General features: G+C 26.3%; 1 protein-coding gene and 1 long non-coding RNA gene across 2 annotated transcripts; both read right to left on the reverse strand.

Annotated features, from left to right (window-relative positions):
• Positions 1–2,296: 2,296 nt before the first annotated feature.
• On the reverse strand, positions 2,297–7,150 carry LOC103570564 (uncharacterized). The gene is made up of 3 exons (XM_014439604.2): positions 7,045–7,150; positions 3,671–4,002; positions 2,297–2,383 (listed from the first exon to the last, which is right to left on the reverse strand). The coding sequence occupies exons 1-3, from the start codon at positions 7,148–7,150 to the stop codon at positions 2,351–2,353; spliced, it is 471 nt and encodes a 156-aa protein (XP_014295090.1). The 3' UTR covers positions 2,297–2,350.
• Positions 7,151–12,544: 5,394 nt separating this feature from the next.
• LOC106693166 (uncharacterized) lies at positions 12,545–17,196 on the reverse strand. The gene is made up of 3 exons (XR_001345052.2): positions 17,064–17,196; positions 15,118–15,256; positions 12,545–13,842 (listed from the first exon to the last, which is right to left on the reverse strand). It is a non-coding gene; the product is annotated as an uncharacterized LOC106693166 (long non-coding RNA).
• Positions 17,197–20,811: the final 3,615 nt, after the last annotated feature.

Here is a 20,811-nt window from a genome sequence, read left to right on the forward strand (position 1 = left end):
ATACTATTAATAGCAAATATATAATTTTCTCGTTTTATCACCTGAATTTTCAAATTAAAAATAAACATCTATGAGAACTTATAATGCTAAAACAAATTAATTTGAAATAACAGTGATTTTAATGTAAAAGTCGATCAAAATACTTTCCAAACCACATCCGGTTTGAAGTTTTATTTCAGATTTTTATAAATAGTTTATTAATAAACTTCTAGTGGAAAGTCAATGAGGTTAATTAATCGATTAATAATTCAATTAATAATTTTAATGTCGAAAATTATTTAGAAATATTTAAAATTTTTTTACAAAAAAAAAAAATTTTTCAAAATGACGTGAAATGGTTCTGCTATTATGGAAACTACTTCCATAATTTATTGGAACCATTTTCTAAAATTAATCAAAATAGTATCCAAAATTATAGGAATGGTTCCCATGTTCATGGGAATGGATCCGATGTTATAGGAACCATCTCCATGATGTACACAAACACATGAAAAAAAATCATAATTATGGGAACCATCGTCATAATCTATAAGAAACATTCTTATATGTATAGTAAGTATCCTTCTACATTAGAGAACCATTCTCATAATTTCTAAGGACCATGTTCATAAGCATCGAAAAATTTCTAATACTTATGGGAACCATCCTTATGCATCATAAGATAGTATCTCCATAATTACGGAAAATAGTTCAGTAATTAAATGAACCATCCCTAAAACAAATATGAACCATCAACTGCACTAATAAAATGTTCCATACTTGTAGAACCATCGTCATACGTTATAACAAGTAACAATAATTATGAGGACCATCCTTATGAGTACCATTTCCATACTCACGGTAACCATTTCCATGATTACGATAACCATCTCCATCATGGGAACCATCCATATAATTTCGAGAACCATCCTCATATTTATGTTTACTATTTCTTTGAACGTCTCTTTTACTTACAGAACCTTTCCTATGATCATGGTAATATTTCCCATCATATATTATAAGGATGGTTCCTACACACCCACATAGAAATGGTTCTTGTGAATTTCGTGTAGGATTGCTCTGTTAATTTTCTCTCCGTGTAAATAATATACTTTATACATATATATATATATATATATATATATATATATATATATATATATATAAACATTACTTTCACAAGTATATAAGAACTTAAGGATTCCTCTTACTTTCTCCGTAGAAAAGTAGGTCTCAAAATACACATCACCGATCATATTATGCTGTCGAGAGACAAAGAGATTCGACCTTGAATGCTATTATAATTTATTGACCTTTATTAACAAATAAATATATATATATATATATATACATATATATATTTGCATGTATATGTATATAAATGAATGATAAATTCATATTTTTGCTTAAATTTCCATTCAAAATTTCCATTTTTTTTTTTTCTTTAAAAATTAACATTCATTTTTTTTATCAACAATATATATGTATATATATATATATATATATATATATATGATTTTTAAAAAATCCATTAAGTATTCTTCATGTGACATTAAACTTCCGTATTGCTGTAAGTAAAAAGACACAACTTGTATTTTCAACGCAGTGAAAGTGAATGCATGACTTAAATAAATAATTGAAAAATATACGAAAAATAATTGCACTGTTACATTTAACATAAACATATACATATACATATACATAAGCTTTTACGAAATTAACAATAAATTCATAAATGTAAGATGTAATTTTTTTTTTTTTCTGTAACTCATGTACATAAATTTGAAGTTTGTTAGCAATTTATAAGTATAATTATATATGTATAATTAATGATAAATTATTTAAAAGCGTGTATATATTTATTGAAGAAAAGTATTTTCACAAATTATAGTAGGAAGTTGGTGTATTAATAAAAAAAAATTGTTGGGTATCAAGCATGACAGGTTCGATAATCGATCTTCAAGACCGTCGTTAGACTTTCGCTTAATAGAAATATCTTGTATATATTTATCACATTTATGTACTATTATTATTTTTTTCTTCAATTGACCTTTAAATAATTACGAGGATACTATTTTATACAAGTCAGAATAATTATTTACGCTTGAAAATATACTTTAATTTAAAGATAAATTATTATTCATTATAATTAGTGACAGAATAAATTTGATATGTTTGCTTTGTTTATTTATTTTTTTTTCTTTATTATGAAATTTTAAATTTTAAATTTAGAAAAGCATTGTGAGAAAAAATTTTATTTTTTTTTATATATATATTTTTATTGATTGCTTGCGCTTTTTTTGAGATTAGTAAATTTTACTGCAGAATTTGAAATTTTGTATACTATAATTTTTTTCTTGTTGATAAAATTTTATTCGCTACTCATTGGCTCTGCAGAATCCGCCTGAAACATGAATGTATGAATTTTAATGAATATCGTAGCAAAAAATTTTTTTTTCAATGCATATGATAAATATGAACTTCTTAGTGTCATTTTTTTCATATGAAAATATTTTGATAAATAATAGTCGTGTGATCATATATATGACCATATATGCCCATAAAGACTTATATAATCAGATATGGCAATATACTAAAACATCCTATCAGATGTTGAATTGTTGAATTATATATGATCATATATCAACACATATCCGATCTTTTATGATCATATATGAAAACTCATATTCGATCAGATATAATCATATATGACTTTTCTGAAAACTTATCCGGGCACATATGAAAACTCATATTCGATCAGATATAATCATATATGACTTTTCTGAAAACTTATCCGAGCATATATGAAAACTCATATTCGATCAGATATAATCATATATGACTTTTCTGAAAACTTATCCGGGCACATATGAAAACTCATATTCGATCAGATATAATCATATATGACTTTTCTGAAAACTTATCCGGGCACATATGAAAACTCATATTCGATCAGATATAATCATATATGACCATATATTAACAATCATATTTTATATAATATGCATCTGTTCTTATAGATTACACAAGATATCAAACATGAACATATATGATCATATGTGATCTCATGTATGATCATATATGCTCATACCTGATCATATATAATCAGATATCATATATATTACTGCATCCGGCGTAATAATTCACATATGACACATCGGGCCATATATGATCATATATGATATCACATATATGATCATTGGTCATGTACGCTTATGCCTAAAAAATTCCAATCCCAACACTCATATATGAACTACATTTGCTCATACTTGAACCCTATATGATCATATGTGACTATTTTTTCCCAGATGTATAAAAAAAGCTATACATTTTAATCTACATAAAATGTATGTGCTTATACTATTTGTAATAAACATCAAATAAGAAAAGGATAGTATAACTTTACTATAAGTGGTTTTTAACAAATTGATCGTAAAAAAAATATGACCCTGTGTATTATCGATTATCGAACATAACTACATTATCGATAGTTATAGTATTCTATGTTATGTTACGTTGGTAACTCGTAAAACCTCGCTATCATACGATCCTTCTCTTCAGAATGCTATTATATTAATATAATAAAAAGCCTTCATAATAAAAGAAAATATATACATATATATATATATATATATATATATATATATATATATATATATATATATATATATATATATATATATATATATACCTTTGAAAGTGATGTTTTGTTGTTAATAATGCTTTCATTTTTTTTATCAGTATTATTTATATCATCACTCGATAATTGTTGAGCTTCTCGACGTATACGGTAGTAGTAATATCTCAGTGCATCCCTTATGTTATTTAAGTATATAAATTTTTCATTACTGTTATCAATTAAATTATCGTTAATTCCACGTTTTCCATAACGACTTCCTAGAAAAAAACGATCAACTCGTGCCATTATTTCGTTTGATTTTTCATTATTTTCATTTGTTGCCTTTAATTCGACTTTTTCACCTCGTCCATATCGGCTTCCAAAATTGAAATTTAATTGATCCGCTGGTAACATAAATTGTTAAACTGCAAAATTATTATCTGGGGAGTAGGAGAGGGGGGTACGAAAAAAAAATTCAAAACTATGAATTTATTCCTCATTCAAATTTTTTAAACCCAAGTCAAAATTTGACATCAATATGACTGTCATAAAAAAAAATTTATATGGGGTAAAATGGACTGAAAAAATTAAAAAATATTAAATTGTTTTTTTTTTTTTTTTTTTTTTTAAGAGAAGGGGAAGGTTGATCAGCCTGGGTCAGTGTGCCAATTAAAAATTCTTATGAATAAAAACGATGTGTCTCATTTTGCCCCACCTTTCACTTCAATGAACGTAAATAATTTGATGAATGAGCATGTAAGCTAACTCTCCGATTTCAATCGTCGTCGTATTGACGTATAACGAGTACTAAATTAATGCTTACACGACGATTCGGGTGATAATTGTATACTGGGAGTTCAGTGTGTGACAGAATAACCTAAATATAAATTTAAGTATACTCTATTGTATTTCAATGCGTCAGAGTAGATTAGTCTTATTGGGTATTTAGTGAAAAAGAAGACAAAGTAAAATAAAGTCCGAGAGATTTTTAGCCAGGATCGAGTGACGCTAACTAGAAGGCTGATTTGCAACAGGTTAATTAGACATGGCAAAGCAGGCCACATATATATGTTGAACTCCTACACAACTTATAGAATTTTGGATTAAAGAGTTGCATTTAATTTTTTTTATGTCAAATGAACAGCTTTGAAAACTACATGGAAAATAAAATTTTCAAGTCTGAAAGTATAAAAAATAAAGATTGTATTTTTGGTATTATATATTGTATCAAATTTTTTAGTAGTTTTTTTCCGGGTGCCCATTTTGTCCGGTTTTTATTTTGAATAAATTTTGAAAAATAATTACATGAGATATTAATTATTTATCAAATAGGCAAAATAATATTTTTTTTTTATATTTACAATTATTGGAAAAAAAAGCTGTAGACGCTCAAAAATTAACCGGCAGTGCCAGTTGATCGTAATTTTTTATCCTCGTTATTTTTAATATTGTATATTGTTACTTTTCTTCCCAATTGTTACCATTTACTGGACTGTAAATGCTATCAATTATTAATGATAATTATTATTATTATTATGATAATTAAATATAATTATTGACATACACGATGGTATTATATAATTATTTATAACGATATTAAAGATATGAAATAATATATGACGCACTTTTAGGAGCCTTTATTAGTATATAGTAGATAAAAATAAAATAAATAAATAATATTAATGGGACAGATAAATAAACTGTTAGTTATTTTAAGTTAATATAATATAATAATAATAAAAAAGCTAAAAGCAAAAAAGTTAAACATAAAGACGTCGTGTACAATTGTTTTGAAAAGACAAAGGCAAATTTTTCCTCCTTGCTATTTGTACAATAAATTTTTTTAAAAATAATTTTATTTATAAGCATTTTTTAATTGATATAATCTGTTATTATTTAGCAAGTTTGAGGAAAAATTTACCTTAAGTTTAAAAAATTAAAAACAAACTTGATGTAAATTATCAAAATTTTAATAAACTTATTAATCAAATTAATTAATAATTAAAAATAATAATTATTAATTATTGTTAAAAAAAAAGTTATAATTAAATGAAATTGATAATCAATGCAAGATTATTAATGTTAGTAAACAACACTGCCAGTTGCCATAGTATTACGAATTTAAAAAATTATAAAATTAATAATTTTATGTGCGATACGTATCTAATAAGAAATGATATACGTATTAAAAAAGCTAATGAAATAATGACCAAAAATAAAAAGATTGTTAAACAAATTAATAATAAAAAAAATACAATTTTTTTTAAGTTTATCTGTCAAAAAATGTATTATTTCAGTAGAATCAATTTACTGACTTTAATAGTATATTGTATGACAAGGGAAAAAACAAGATAATTTCAAACCAGGGTGAAGTTGTTTGACATCACCCGTGGTCTGAAATCGAGTTTCATCCTTTCGTTACACGGAAAGAAAATTTCACTAAAATTTACGATGTTAACATCATAATCGTGGACTGAACTTTCATTGGCGCCAATTTTTAAATGTCTTATTTTAAAATTTACTATAGTCTTTGTAAAAATTTCGATCTTAAATAGTAAAGAACATAACCTACATCATAATTTTAACAGACTCCTCAAGCCGATGATGCGGAGAGCTGTTAGAGAATGAAAAATATGTGATTTACAGTCACTTATTAAATAGTAAATTAGACAAAACTATTATTTTCACTCATTTTTAGTAATTTTATTTGGTTAATTAAAATTGTCATTTAAAAAATGGACTGAGTTAACTGAAGTGACAAGCAAGCAAATGAGAATAATACGGCTGCAAATGAACATATTAAATATAACTAACACTGGGCAAAAACAATTGTGTTTCTTCCCAAGGGAAGAAACATACATTTTTGCCTGCTGTATGCATACAGAAAAGGATTTCTAGAGGCAAGGAAAATTTAGGTGATCGATCAAAATTTTGCTAAACAATTAAAGGAACAAGTTTTGTTCCTTTAATTGTGTAATCATAATCAAAATGAAAAAATAACTTTTCTACTTTTCACTCATTTTCGCGTTGGGTATTCAGTAAATATGAGGGAAAGAGAAAAAAAAACGAAAAATTTCCAAAAAAAGTCAAAGAAAACAAAAAATTTGAAACTGGTTTTTAATGGTCGAAAATTTTTTTTTTTTACATTTTTTGGAAATTTTTCTTTCTAAAGTTCAAATTTTTAGGTTCAAAATAAAATGACAATTTTTTCAATAATTATTAATTCACTTCAGTTCCGTTCAATGGATAGTAGCAAAGTGCTATCATGATAAACTATTCGGTAATTGAAAGTAAATTCAAAAATATTAAGAGTAAATATTTGAATAAAATTGCGATGGTAATATTTATAAAATAGCGGTGATAAGAAATGAAAATTTTAAATTTAAATAAAATGAAAATTTAAAAAAAAAATGACATGAATAAATAAATAGTACAATTGTACTTACTCGGCAGAGTCTCTTCACGTTTACCATATCGACCATGAGTGTAAAAATTCGGTTGACCAAACGCAACATTTACGAGGGTGAAGATGATCCACAAACACGCAATCATCTTTGTTTCCAAGTTCATTATCTGGATCACTGAGGGCTTACTTGTTTTTTTATTACTACACGACATCCCAGTATCTATAGTAAATTACAATTATAATTATTATTACATAAAAATAATAATATATATATTTTACTAAATTAATTTTTTTTTAACAATTTTATATATTTTTAATTACTCATCACTAATTAATTAATTAATTACTTAATTATTATTATTTATTTTTCTTTCTTACCTAAATTTATAAAAATTCTGTTTTTTTCCTCAATTTTATTTTCACTTCATTATATTTCTAAATAAAAAATTAATTAGTAATCACACCTAATTTTTTTTTTTTTTTTTTTTTTAATGAGAAGTAAAAAAAAAAATTAAATTATTGTGAAGATGGCGAAATAGTTTATATTTTTGATAGAATTTAAAAACAAATTTTTTTTGTCAATCGGGTAAAGTTTAAACGAAAGCTCGGTGACAAGCTTGTGAGCGACTTTAAGGGTACGAGGGTGAATCAACTGTGGAGTTGTAATGCTCAGGTGTGAGCTTTATATACTGAGCACCCATCCACCTACGATCGAGATATAGGCGACATACTAAGAGAGGGAAGTTTGACCTGTTGTATGTACTAAAAATCAACAAGTTACGGAAACATTATTTTTTCTCATTATTGCAATTTATTTACAGATTTACGTTCTTTTTATCAATCTGTCACTGATTTTTTTTTTCTACATAAATTAGGAATTAACGGGGTATTTTAAATTATTAATAAAACGAAATTTCAATGTGGGAAATAAAAAAATGTTTAGTGTACTAATTAGCTGACAATACTAATTGCTGGTTAATTTTTGTAATTACCGTGAAAATGTGGAAGAAATTTTTATTGTTTTTAAAATTTTTTACAAACCTTTCAACTCTTACGAAAGTCTCTAAATTACTATATGGAAAAAACAGAATATTAAAAATTAATAAATAATAGTAAAAAGTGGAATCTGTTATCAGTAATTAGTACTATTATGTGCTTAATGCTAAGTAGTTTACTAATTTTTGTAGATTTTTAAAAACTACTATCAATTATTTCAAAAAGTACCTAAATATTATTACTTTTAGGTATAATGCGTGACTTATTAGTGAAAGTTTATTAATTTATGGCATAATCTATTAAAAAGTAATGATTGGTCAAATTAACAATTGCTATCTTAGATACTGATTTTTCCGGCCGGAAATTCCAAAAGTTACAAACTTTTATTTTATAAATTCGATATCACTGATCAATTATTTGCTTAAAATATCATTTATTCATCATTATAAATTAATTTACAATATACATAAATCGAACAAGTGGCAAATAATAAAATGAAAAATTAGTATACTAGATACTGATTTTGTTGCTCATAAAAATACCGAAAATTTTAAACTTTTATTTTATATATTCTATCCCATTGACTAATAATTAATATAAAATATTATTTATTCGTTATTATAAATCAATTTATTATATACATATATCGAATAAGTGGTAAATAATAAAATGAAAAATTCGTATACTAGATCTTTATATATTAATATGTACGTTTACTAATTTTACGGTTCCTCATTTTTTAAATTTTTCTGTTTATTTGAATAGTAATAACTGTAGATAGCAATTTATCGATTCTTTTTCATACTAATTTTAATACACGAAATTACAAATTTCGCTCTTCTATGTGTATCAAATTTTAATATAAATAATAGTCACTTTGTAATACATATAATGATCCTGGTTTGATATTAGTATCGAATATACTAATTTTTAGTCGAAAATAAATTACAAACTATTAAAATTGAGCATCATTTTTTCCGTGTACAAAATAAAAAATGATAATTTTTGGGCTTTGAAAAATGTTTACTACCAAAAAATTAAAATTCGAGGTTAAATATATTAATTGAGAAAAAAAAATTTTTTTTAACTTTTTGTATCCAAAAATAGGCAAAATTGTACAGATACTAATTACCTAGAAGGCTTTAACAACTTTGCTCATCTTCAAACTTGATCAAGATAATTATGTACTTTGATTTGAAAAAACTGTATCAAGTTTCACTGTGGTCAGAACTGTGGGCGCCATCATGATGACAAGGCGCGTTTTTTATAAAAATTATAAAATGGCCACATTACCTGACCAAACCAAATCACCCCATAATTTTTCTAAAGACCGTAGACTATTAATTGCAAAAAAAAGACCGATTTTTCCAAATATTACATTTTCCATCAAAATGCAAAACTGAATTTAAAAAAAAAAAAAAATCAGTCGTATCGAAAGGTAATTTTTTGAATGTTTTTTCTTGTCATTACAATTAATTTTTTTTTTTTTACTATATATTTTTATGTACGTAAATAATATACTTGAAAATTTATTTGTTTCTTTCATCATATTCCTATAATTAAGAGGGTCGTCTTATTGTTATAGTCACGTCATTTGCTGGACAAATAAATTTAACAAAAATGTAAGCACATGTTAGAAAAAAATTTTTACTGTTTTGTGCTGCAAAAACCCTATTATTCAAATAACATATATATATATATATATATATATATATATATATATATTTATACGGGAGTATATATGTAGATGTATAAACTCTTACTTTTAATTATTTCCTGTTTTTTTTTTCTCAACAAATAATAAATCGATTAAACTAAAACTGTCAAATCTAATTGTAATGGAAAATTTTTTAAAGAATCGATAAAAATAACATTAATTTTTATCAATTCTATTAACGTCGATTACTTCTGATTATAAATATAAACGGCTAAATATTCTTTCGGTAGTATCAGTTTACAATTTGAAATTAATGGTATATGTGATCATACTACTAATTATTTTTGACTCTATAAAATATTAATAAGACATTTATTTTCCATTAAACATGTCAAGGAAATTATTATTAATATTGATTGTTCTTGCATTTCTTATTACTGTTGTAATAACAGCTCCGAAAAAATGTGTCGCTAATGGAAGGGTATGTAAAAATATTGAACAATTATTTTTTCAAAATTTCCATTAATAAATTTTGAAAAAAAGTATCAGTTACCTAACGTTTAATTACCGATAGATATAGAAATTTTTTGAAAAATATTTTTTTAAAATAAAACAAATTTGACTTTCGTAAAGTAGATGAAATTCCCTACAAAATGAATACCAACAACAATATATTTGAATACAGCCATTTATTTGTCGACTGGACGCGAGTCATCCGCGAATTAACCGCGAGGTGATCATTAACGATCAGTTTATTAAAATATATTGATGTGGGTACTCAAATAACAGGAAATTTTATCACAAATTCAACTGCACTAATCTTTTTTTTTTTAATACAAAAAAAAAACTTGTAATTATTTAATAATGAAAATTAAAAATTATCCAGTAAATCACAATTAAACCTCGGAGTACACTGGGGGTCATTTTGACTCCAGAATTTTTTTATCCTAAAATATTTCTCAAGTTAGGTTTGATTTTAATTAATTTTTTCACCGTAAAAAATCAATCAATTCGAAATAATGATCCAAAAAATGTCATGACCTGCATTCCGATAAAATGCATAGTTTTTGAGTATAACTTCAAAATTGAAGTAGGGTTAATTTGATCCCGTGTGTACTCCGAGGGTTAATTAATTTCCTTAAATTTTGTATTGCTAATTTTTTTTTTTTTTATAAATTCAAATGTTTAATTATTTATAAAAATATATCAATTTTCAAATACATACTATACTTGTATTTGAAATGTATTCAAATACATGTATAATACTAACAGATTCAAATATTCAAAATGAAATAAATGATATTTTAAAATAGTAAAATTTTTTATTGCTTTTAGTGTTTTAGAAATTATCACTGCTGCTCAAGAAGGTGTCTAGTAGTAAATTTATCAACTGATTGGAATTACCACTGTATTTCGTAAATGTAAAATATTTAATGATCACAAAAATAAATATTAGCTCGTAAATAAAATGCGCTGTTCTTAAAAAAACGATATTATTTTGTACATTTTCAAAATCCAACGTAATAAGTAAAATTGAAAAAAAAAAAACAATTAATAAAATAATAATTGTCTTGTACACATTAAAAAAAAACTAATTATTTTTCTAATAAAAAATAAAATAATAACAAATTTTATCGAACATAATTTTATTTTTAACTGAATTTTTATCTGCGGAAAAAAACCACAATTTCGAATTATAAGTAACCAACTTTTAATACTGATACAACCAAATTCATTACGAAATTAAAATGTAAGTGTTTAGTAAGTTGTACTTTTCTTTTATGATAAAATAAAAATTGGCGCCATTATTTCCGTGAACAGAAGCGAAAATTTAAACTTTTAGGTGGAAATTTAGTAAAATAGTATATTACACACTAAGAAAGGAAAATAAGACGTCTTGATCCTCGTATTTGTCACAATCGCCTTCGGCATGCGGGTCGCAATGTCCTACTTTCCTCCCTTAGTGTGCAATATACTATTTCCCTATACCTGCACCAAAATTTTAAATAAGAAAGTGGTTCTATTCTCTTATGAGAAAACAAATGATAAAAGTTAGCGCACGCGCCATTTTTTCCACAAACAGGCAAAAATTTAAACTTTTGGGTGCAGGTTTGGTAGTCTTTGGCTCGAGTAGACAATTATACACGTGGCTTAGAATGTCCTACTTTTATCCCTAGGTGTGTAATATATCAATCCTAGGGCACGTGTCCGTATCATTTCGAATACGTGTATTTCTAACATGTATAACTACACTGAAAAATTTCCTACAAATTTTACTATGGGTGCATTGTAACTCCGGACCATGAGAAAACTGGTACAAAATTTACAAGTATCCCATAGTAAATGGTATGTGCATACGTTTACTATGGGACACTTGTAAATTTTGTACCAGTTTTCTTATGGTCCGGAGTTACAATGCACCCATAGTAAAATTTGTAGGAAATTTTCCACAGTGTAATAAATAATAAAAAAAATTATGATTAATTCAAAAACATGCAAAATATTCGAATTATTATTATTAAATTTTAATTTCAAATCAAATTGTAATATTCAATTCTATTTCAACTCTCTGCGCACACTCCAAATATTTATCGTTTTATAAATAATTCCTTTATCTAAATTTATAAATAATCAATATAAAAAAAAACTTTAATATCTTATTCTTTTCTGAAATATCATTATGTCTGGAAATGTTTTGTCGGAAGATATTCTGTCCGTAGGATATTTTATCGGAGTTATTTTGTCGTAGGAATTTTTGTCGCGGGATGAAAACGCGTGGAACCGTAATAATTTAAATGTAAAAAATATAAAAACTAAAATATTCAATAAAATAAACTCAATACGACTATAAACTTGTTACTCAATATGAATTTATTGTGCACTTTTTTCTACTATTGATATTGATACATTTTTTTATTTTACATTTAAATAATAATCTTGAACATAAATATGAAATTTTGTAACTTTACAAAAACACTGTGAGTGGATAATTTTTTTTTTTTCGGTAAAACTGTTTAAATTTTAAAACAATTGGCTATACTTTTAAAAACCACCCCCCCCCCCACTTATTACTCTGAAAAAGCGTCAAATTGTGGCTCATAAAACCTATAATTCAGTGAAGTACATTAATTTTGGCGACAAGGCCACGTAGACAATAGTTAGTCGAAGTACATGCACACAGATGGCGCTATACGGAAAGAAGATTATGGGGATGGTTCCCATAATTTTGTGAAATTCTTTCCTATACCAGTATAGGAATTACGACCATAAATTATGGGAGCAGCTCCTATAATTATAGGAATAGTTCCTATAATTATGGGAATGCTACCCATACCATTATAGGAATAGTCCCTATAATTATAAGAATGGTTCCCATATTTTATAGGAAGACTTCCTATAGTAGAATCATTCCCATAATATATAGGAACTATTCCTATAAATTCTAGGATCCATTCCCATAAATTATAGGAACTATTCTTATAACATTATAGGAATGGTTCCCATAATAGTATGGGAACTATTCCCATAATGCATAGGAACACTTCCCATAATTTTCTTTCCGTGTAGTGTTGTATCAACTGATTTATCATCTAATATCATGATTTAAAATAAAATTACTAAGTATATTAATATTATTTAAAACCATACGATTGACGGTGGCTCGTAGGTCCAACCCATTTATAATTTTATGGTACCTTCTGTGTTAGGTATGAGGCAGGATGTGATAGAAATGCCTCACTGACGATACCACCATCACATCTGAGATGAAACCTAATATTGTTCAGTGTCTACTGAATTCGCGATTCGTTAACGATTATTAGCTGGCGAATCATTGATATTTTACACTTTGAATTATGCGCATGTGTTAATTAATCAGTCAATTAATTATTGTATCATCAATGTGTGTGCACGTGTCAGTTACTACATCTGTTCTAGTACCATAATGGTGACTTGCTTGGCTCTGCCGCCAAAAATCATTAACAGTGACACTTTTGTACATAAAAAATTCGCTTTTTTAAGTAATTATTGAAGGGATTTAAGGAGAGGAGGAGGATTGGAAGTTTAGCCAAACAAATGTGGATCGGGCTTCTCTAATTTCATAAGTGACTCTGGTATATCTCCGCAGAATGAATCACTCATATGCAGACTGCATTTCCCACTACAACAGTATTCGGGCGCCGAGCACTTTAATGTATAAAAAAAAAAACAATAATTAGTAAATTATATATAGCTTAATAAATATGTAGTATATATAGGGGAGGGAACGGCAAAAACGGGGTAAGGGAGGGGGCGAAATGCGGTATCCCCATAGTTTTATAAAAAAAGTTTGTTTTTTAAAACATTCGAATACGACTTTGTAAATATAATTGAGCATTATTTTGAATTTTTTTCTTAACTGTTTTCGAAAAATTTGTTTTTGTAAAAAAGTAGTAAGGAATCAATTTGATTTTTTGTTTTTAACTTTTTTTGTAGAATTTTGAGCCCCATTGTGCCCCCCCCCCCCCTCCTTCTCTTTCCTGCCCCGTTTTGATTCTTTGCTCCCTAAATATATACACTAAGGGGCCCAAAAAAACTGACTATTTTTTTTTTCGAGTCTCTTATGAAAATTTGTTTGTTTACGATGTCTTAAGAAGCCTCTCCAAAAATCAGCTCGATAAAAAATTTTCAAGAGGTCGCTCATGAATTTTGAAAATATAAAAAATGATTGAAATTCGGATTTTTTTACTTCGAAATTGTTTCTTTCTCGTGGTAGCAATAGTTTATATTTGTGAAATCATGACTACGCTAAAAATTTAAACCCGAAATTTAAATATTTAAACCTCGCTCAAGAATTTTGAACGTTTTCGAGCGACCCTTGAATATTGATAATAAAGCTTCTCGATTTTTTCGCCATCAATTTGTATCACAATTAATAGAAATATAACCCGAGAAATAGAAATGATAAGTTATTTACATACTTTTTTATTTTTTAATTCAATTTTTAGGTTTTTTCGCATATTCAAAACTTACCAAATTTTATTGTTTAAGACTGTCCTGTATATTTTTGGTTATGGAAAAGTTATATTTTAGTGAAATGACAATAATTGAGTTAGAAAAAAATACAAAAACTAATTCAAAGTACTAGTCACATATTATCAGTTAATATTCAAAATTCGTGAGCGCCGTTTAAATATTTAAATTTCGGGCTGAAATTTTCAGCATAGACATGATTTTACAAATATAAACTATTGCTACCACGAGAAAGAAAAAATTTAGAAGCAAAAAATCCGAATTTCAATTATTTTTGATAATTTCAAAATTCGTAAGCGACCTCTTGAAATTTTTCATCGAGCTGATTTTTGGAGAGACTTCTTAAAACACCGTAAACAAACAAATTGTCATTAGAGACTCGAAAAAAAAAAATAGTCGATTTTTTCGGCCACCCTAATATAAACGATATTAAAAATATTTCGTTCTTACCAACTCGCCATCTGGTTGACACTGCTGATAAACACCGGCACTTTCAGATAACGTTTGAGCAGTAAAAAAAAATATTGCCAAAATTATTAAAAAAAATAACTTGATGTTAAACATATCGCAGATAAATTGATCTTCTTAGCTGAAATATTAAAAATGTTTTTATTTGAATTATGAAATTTTATGAATATATTCGTATTTTGAAAGAGGTTCGACCGAATCTAATGTAAAACGTATTTTCCAATTTTAAGATTTGAAACTTAGTATATATGTAAAAAAGTACGTTATCTATGTATTCTCAAAATTTGAATTGATCCACCGTCTAGTTTTAAAAAAAAAAAAGATTTAAAAATGACGTTTTTAAAGTTCTTATACACAGGCTCTTATGGCGGACAAGCTCCCGTCATGATTTGTTCGATTATTTTCATTATTAACCTCCCAAGTTTAAGAAATAAAAAACCACATGCCATAAACTTGAATATTTTTGGAATATGATAAGATTTTAACAATATAGTGTTACCGTTGTAATTATTTAAATAATTAAAGTTAAACTTTATTATTTAATCTCGTTCATTGATAGAGATCCCTGACGGTTTTAAATCAGCCTGGAAACACCCGGGGAGTGGAAACACGGTGGAATCACGGTGGATCCAGGGTGGTTACAGGGTGGGTTTGTGCCATTTTATCACCGTGTATACACGGTGGTTACATGGTGTTTCCACGATGGTAACACGGTGTACCCACTCTGATTCCACGGTGTATTCACCGAGATTCCACAGTGTATTCACGGTGATTACGCGGTGTACGTAGAATCACGGTGAATACACCGTGTAATCACCGTGGAATCACGGTAATAAAATGACAAAAAACCCACCGTGTAACCGCTGTGGATCCACCGTGATTCCACCGTGTTTCCGGGGTGTTTCCAGGGTGAATCAAAACCGCGAGGGATACATATTTTGAGGGTTTCGCAACGACGCGGAAGCAGCTGAGAGAAAAAACAAAGATAGAACTACATTAATAAGAGAGACAAGATTATAAATAAATTTTTCCCGCTTTAATTTGAATATCGATGTGTAAGAAGTTAGAACGCGCTGTTGCCAAATCTTTTTATTAAATCATATGAGTCAAAAATAACCAAGTCATTTCATTATTTTCTTTAATTAAATAAGTAATAAATATTAATTTATGAATTCGTTATGTTATTATAAATTAAAATAATGATTCTTCATAACTATTAGGAGAATTTAGCATACAAAAAAATCCAAACACTACTTTGACTCACTAGTGTTGGTCGAACCTCCTTAATAATTAAAGAAAATTCCATAAAACTATAACGAAAAAATATAATAACTATATATATATATATATATATATATATATATATATATATATATATATATATATATATATATATATATATATATATATATATATATATATAGATAGATAGATATATATATAGATATATATATATATATATATATATATATATATATATATATATATATATATAGATATATATATATAAAATACATGCTAATTTTTGGTTGTAAATTCTAAAAATTGTTTCACAGAAAAAATGGATTTCTTGGGTCAAGAAAATTTTTACTCTTGCCAAGAAATTTTTTGCATCGTCGATTGAAAACGGAAATTTTCTTGAGGCAAGAAAAAATTTCGTACATCAAGATATTTTTTCTAATTTAAAAAAATTTTCGTTTTCATTTCGTAATGCAAAATTTTTCTTGCGTCAAAAAATCGTTTTCTTGTGTGTAGAATTAATAATAAATAAAAAAATCCCAATTGCAACGAAAACTTTTTTATATTTCAGAAAAAACCTGTTTTTAATAATAAAAAATAATTTATTAAAAAAAATGATTATTCAAAGATTTAAAAGTGACAAAAAAAAATTATAAGGTAGTGTATTTAAAATAATTTCATTTTTTTACCGTTTTCTTGTCACGAATCGATCCTTCGATGAATTACTTTATGAATTATTAACTTTGATAATGTCTTACTTATGTACTCATCAACTGGACACGTTTTCTTGACTTTTTAGTTTCAACTGTTTAATCAACTGTATTTGAGAGTAATAAACTAAATTAACTAAAACTCTTATGAGAAGCTTCTTTGAGACAAATGAATATTCATTACAATTAAATAAATATTTAATTTTAAAAAAATCTTGATTAAATCATTATTTGATTTTAAATAAATATTTGTAATATTAGCGAAGCCTTATTTGACTTGAATAAAAATTTTTTTGGTGAATTTTTTTGTTTTTTTTTTTTTGTGGTATATATATATATATATATATATATATATATATATATATATATATATTATTATTATATATATATACATATTATATTATAATACATATATATTATAATATATATATATATATTTTAGAGTGATTCAAAACATAATAAATTTTTTTTTTCGCAAACAGGTTCAAAAATTTCGTTTAGATAAACAAAGACGCCTGTGAAAATTAGAGCTCTTAATATTAACATTAAGAGTTTCCGCATTGCACTTTTCTATTTTCCATAAGAATAACATGGAAAAATTTTTTTTTTTCGTCTTCTGATTTTTATAAGTAGCTAATGATGCGTCATAGGAATAATTGGCGTACATATTTTTGTAGGTAATTGAATGCTCTACAAAAAAAGTTTATTATCATTTTTTGATAAATCTATTTGTTCAATAGTTATTTGAGGTTAAACTTGAATTCATATCAAATTTTGAGAGTTTTTTAGTTTTCCGGCTTAACTATCAGACCTATTACAAAATATCATGAGACCTTTGTGTAGATAATTTTATTCCCTAGAAGTTATTCTCATAAATTTTTTTCGAATTCCGCATTGTTTTCTAGTTATTTTTATTTTAATGTCAAGCTCATAAAAGAAATAGTTTTCTGATCGATTTTAAGAGTTTGACATTAAAATAAAAATAACTATAAAACAATGCGGAATTCGAAAAAAATTTGTTAGAATAACTTCTAGGGAATAAAATTGTCTACAAAAAGGTCTCATGATATTTTGTAATAGGTCTGATAGTTAAGCCGGAAAACTAAAAAACTCTCAAAATTTGATATAAATTCAAGTTTAACCTCAAATAACTATTGAACAAATAGATTTATAAAAAAATGATAAGAAACTTTTTTTGTAGAGCATTCAATTACCTACAAAAATATGCCCGCCAATTATTCCTATGACGCATCATTAGCTACTTATAAAAATCAGAAGACGAAAAAAAAAAATTTTTCCATGTTATTCTTATGGAAAATAGAAAAGTGCAATGTGGAAACTCTTAATGTTAATATTAAGAGCTCTAACTTTCACAGGCGTCTTTGTTTATCTAAACGAAATTTTTGAACCTGTTTGCGAAAAAAAAAAATTTATTATGTTTTGAATCACTCTAGTATATATATTAGACTGGGCGAAAAAAATTGGCTATTTTTTTTTCTTTCGATACTGTGAAAATATTATTCCTGATCACTAAAAAAAAAATGATTGTGCAAGTTTGAGTCCTTAATATTGATATAGGCCGTCTTAATACAATTAGGCTGTATTGCCTAATGAAAGTAAGCATTGAGTAAGACAACAAATTTTATACTACTATAGTGTGTTCTTCATATTGTCACACCCGATTAACAATAATTGTCCTCCGCTTCAGCATTATCCTGATTTAACTCTTTCTATTTTTATGTTTTCTTATCTATTTTTACCCATTTACTTTTTATTCTTTCTTTCTTTCATCTTCTTTATTTTCTTTCCTTCACCTCATTACATTTTCAACTTATCCATTTATAAGGCTCAAATAATCCACATAAGATTGCAATTACATATTATTGCATTGAGTCTTGACCGCCAGATAATTTTCAAGTAATTTGACCTTAGGTATTTAAATTAATAAGAATTTCAATAGCGAGTAATTATAATTCATTTGACTCATTACTGCTTAGTGTATAAACTTAGGCTTTGTTTTATTTTAATAAAAGGTAGTGGCTTTTCTAAAAAATTATAAGAAGTTAAAAAAAACAAAATTGTACAAAAAAAAAAAGTTCTTTTAGTCTATAATCAGTCTAAAATTTTTAGTTAAATAATTTTACTGAAATTTTATGAAACTTTTAATTTAAAAAAAATTTGACAGTAGATAAAATTGAGCCAATAGATTTGAAATCGACTAATATTATTTTGTAAAATTATATTTTTTATTACAAAATTCTATAAACGGATTATTTTTCATCACAAGAACAAAAAATAAATTTTCAAAGTTCGATTTTTTTTTTTTAAGTGAAGAGCTTAAGTGTATGCTTATTATATAAAAGGTAGTTATGATAAAATAATTATTAACAATCGTTATCTATCAAGTATGCGTCGTACTAACAATTAAAAATCTTGTTTGCTCATATTGTTTCTAACAGAGTATGACTATCATTACAAATATTGTAACATCTGTTTGAACTTAAGTTATTTTATCTGAGTTTAATTTATTTTTCATTAAAATTTAATAACTATTTAATTTTATACTTTAATCACTTAATTCTCACAATAGTGATCGGGTACCAGTTCACTGATCAGGTACTAGGTCTCTTATCTTAGATACTAAAAAAATTTCTTATACTTTTTTATGTAATTTTTTTTTTACAAATTCCTAATTAACGTCTATTTTCTTCGATCACTTTTTATTAAAATATACTCAACAAACGACTTATTATATATTAGAATTGTTTAAGGGAGGGGGGGGGGGTACGTGCCAAATTGGGAAAAAAACGCTTTTTTCATGAATTTTTTTAGGCATATGGATTGAGAAATTTTATAAAAACCTTTTGAACATCATTAAGTTTATATTCAACAACATTAGGTAATTTTTTTAGATAATAGTATCCACAAATAAGCCGGTCATGGAGCTTTTCCCAGAACGTCTTTAAAAAAACATGATTTGGGGTGAGCAGTGTATCTCAGCTGGAAATTATCTGAAAAAAAAAAAAAAAAAAAAACCATTGAAATTTAATCAAAGCATTATTAAAACCTCCCCCCAACGTTCCCTGATTATTTTTTTTTTTAATTTTAATTTTTTGTGGTCATTTTAAATAAAAACTACGATTTTTTTCTGAAAATTTGCGTCATTTTGGGGGTGGGAAACCCCCTTGATATAAGAAAAAATTCTAAAACTCAACGTTGGGGGGAGGTTTTTTATACGTAGAAAGTGTGTGCCAAGTTTGAAATGAATCGGTAATGTAGTTTTTAAATAACAATGCTCACGGATTTTGAAAAAGTAGTTTTGAGGAAAATGCGTTTAAAGTTTTAGATGCTAAAAAAGTAAAAAAATAAAATTTTTTTTTCTCTAACTTACACTGAATCATCGATTCCAACTTCATAAAGTAGAGTCCCTGCAGCAGCTTCGATGTCTTCAGCTTCTCGTTTCTAAGATCAATTAGTTAATAACTTCGAAAGTTTTGCTCTGATCGACTTGAAATTTAGAGACAATATTCTTAAAATGTGTAGCTGTAAGGAAATGAAAAAAAAATCCAATTTTTAGTCCGTACCCCCTCCCCCTTCTCTTAATGAAATGTCTTCGATATTAGTGCTTTTTTTATGTAAGTGCTACATAAAATTATTGTAAATGTGATTGAAGACAAAAACTCAGCTTTTAAGTTTGGCGCCAATATAGCTTCGCGTTTGAGGTGTG

This window comes from Microplitis demolitor, chromosome 2 (assembly GCF_026212275.2).
Source record: "Microplitis demolitor isolate Queensland-Clemson2020A chromosome 2, iyMicDemo2.1a, whole genome shotgun sequence".
Classification (NCBI taxonomy): domain Eukaryota; kingdom Metazoa; phylum Arthropoda; class Insecta; order Hymenoptera; family Braconidae; genus Microplitis; species Microplitis demolitor.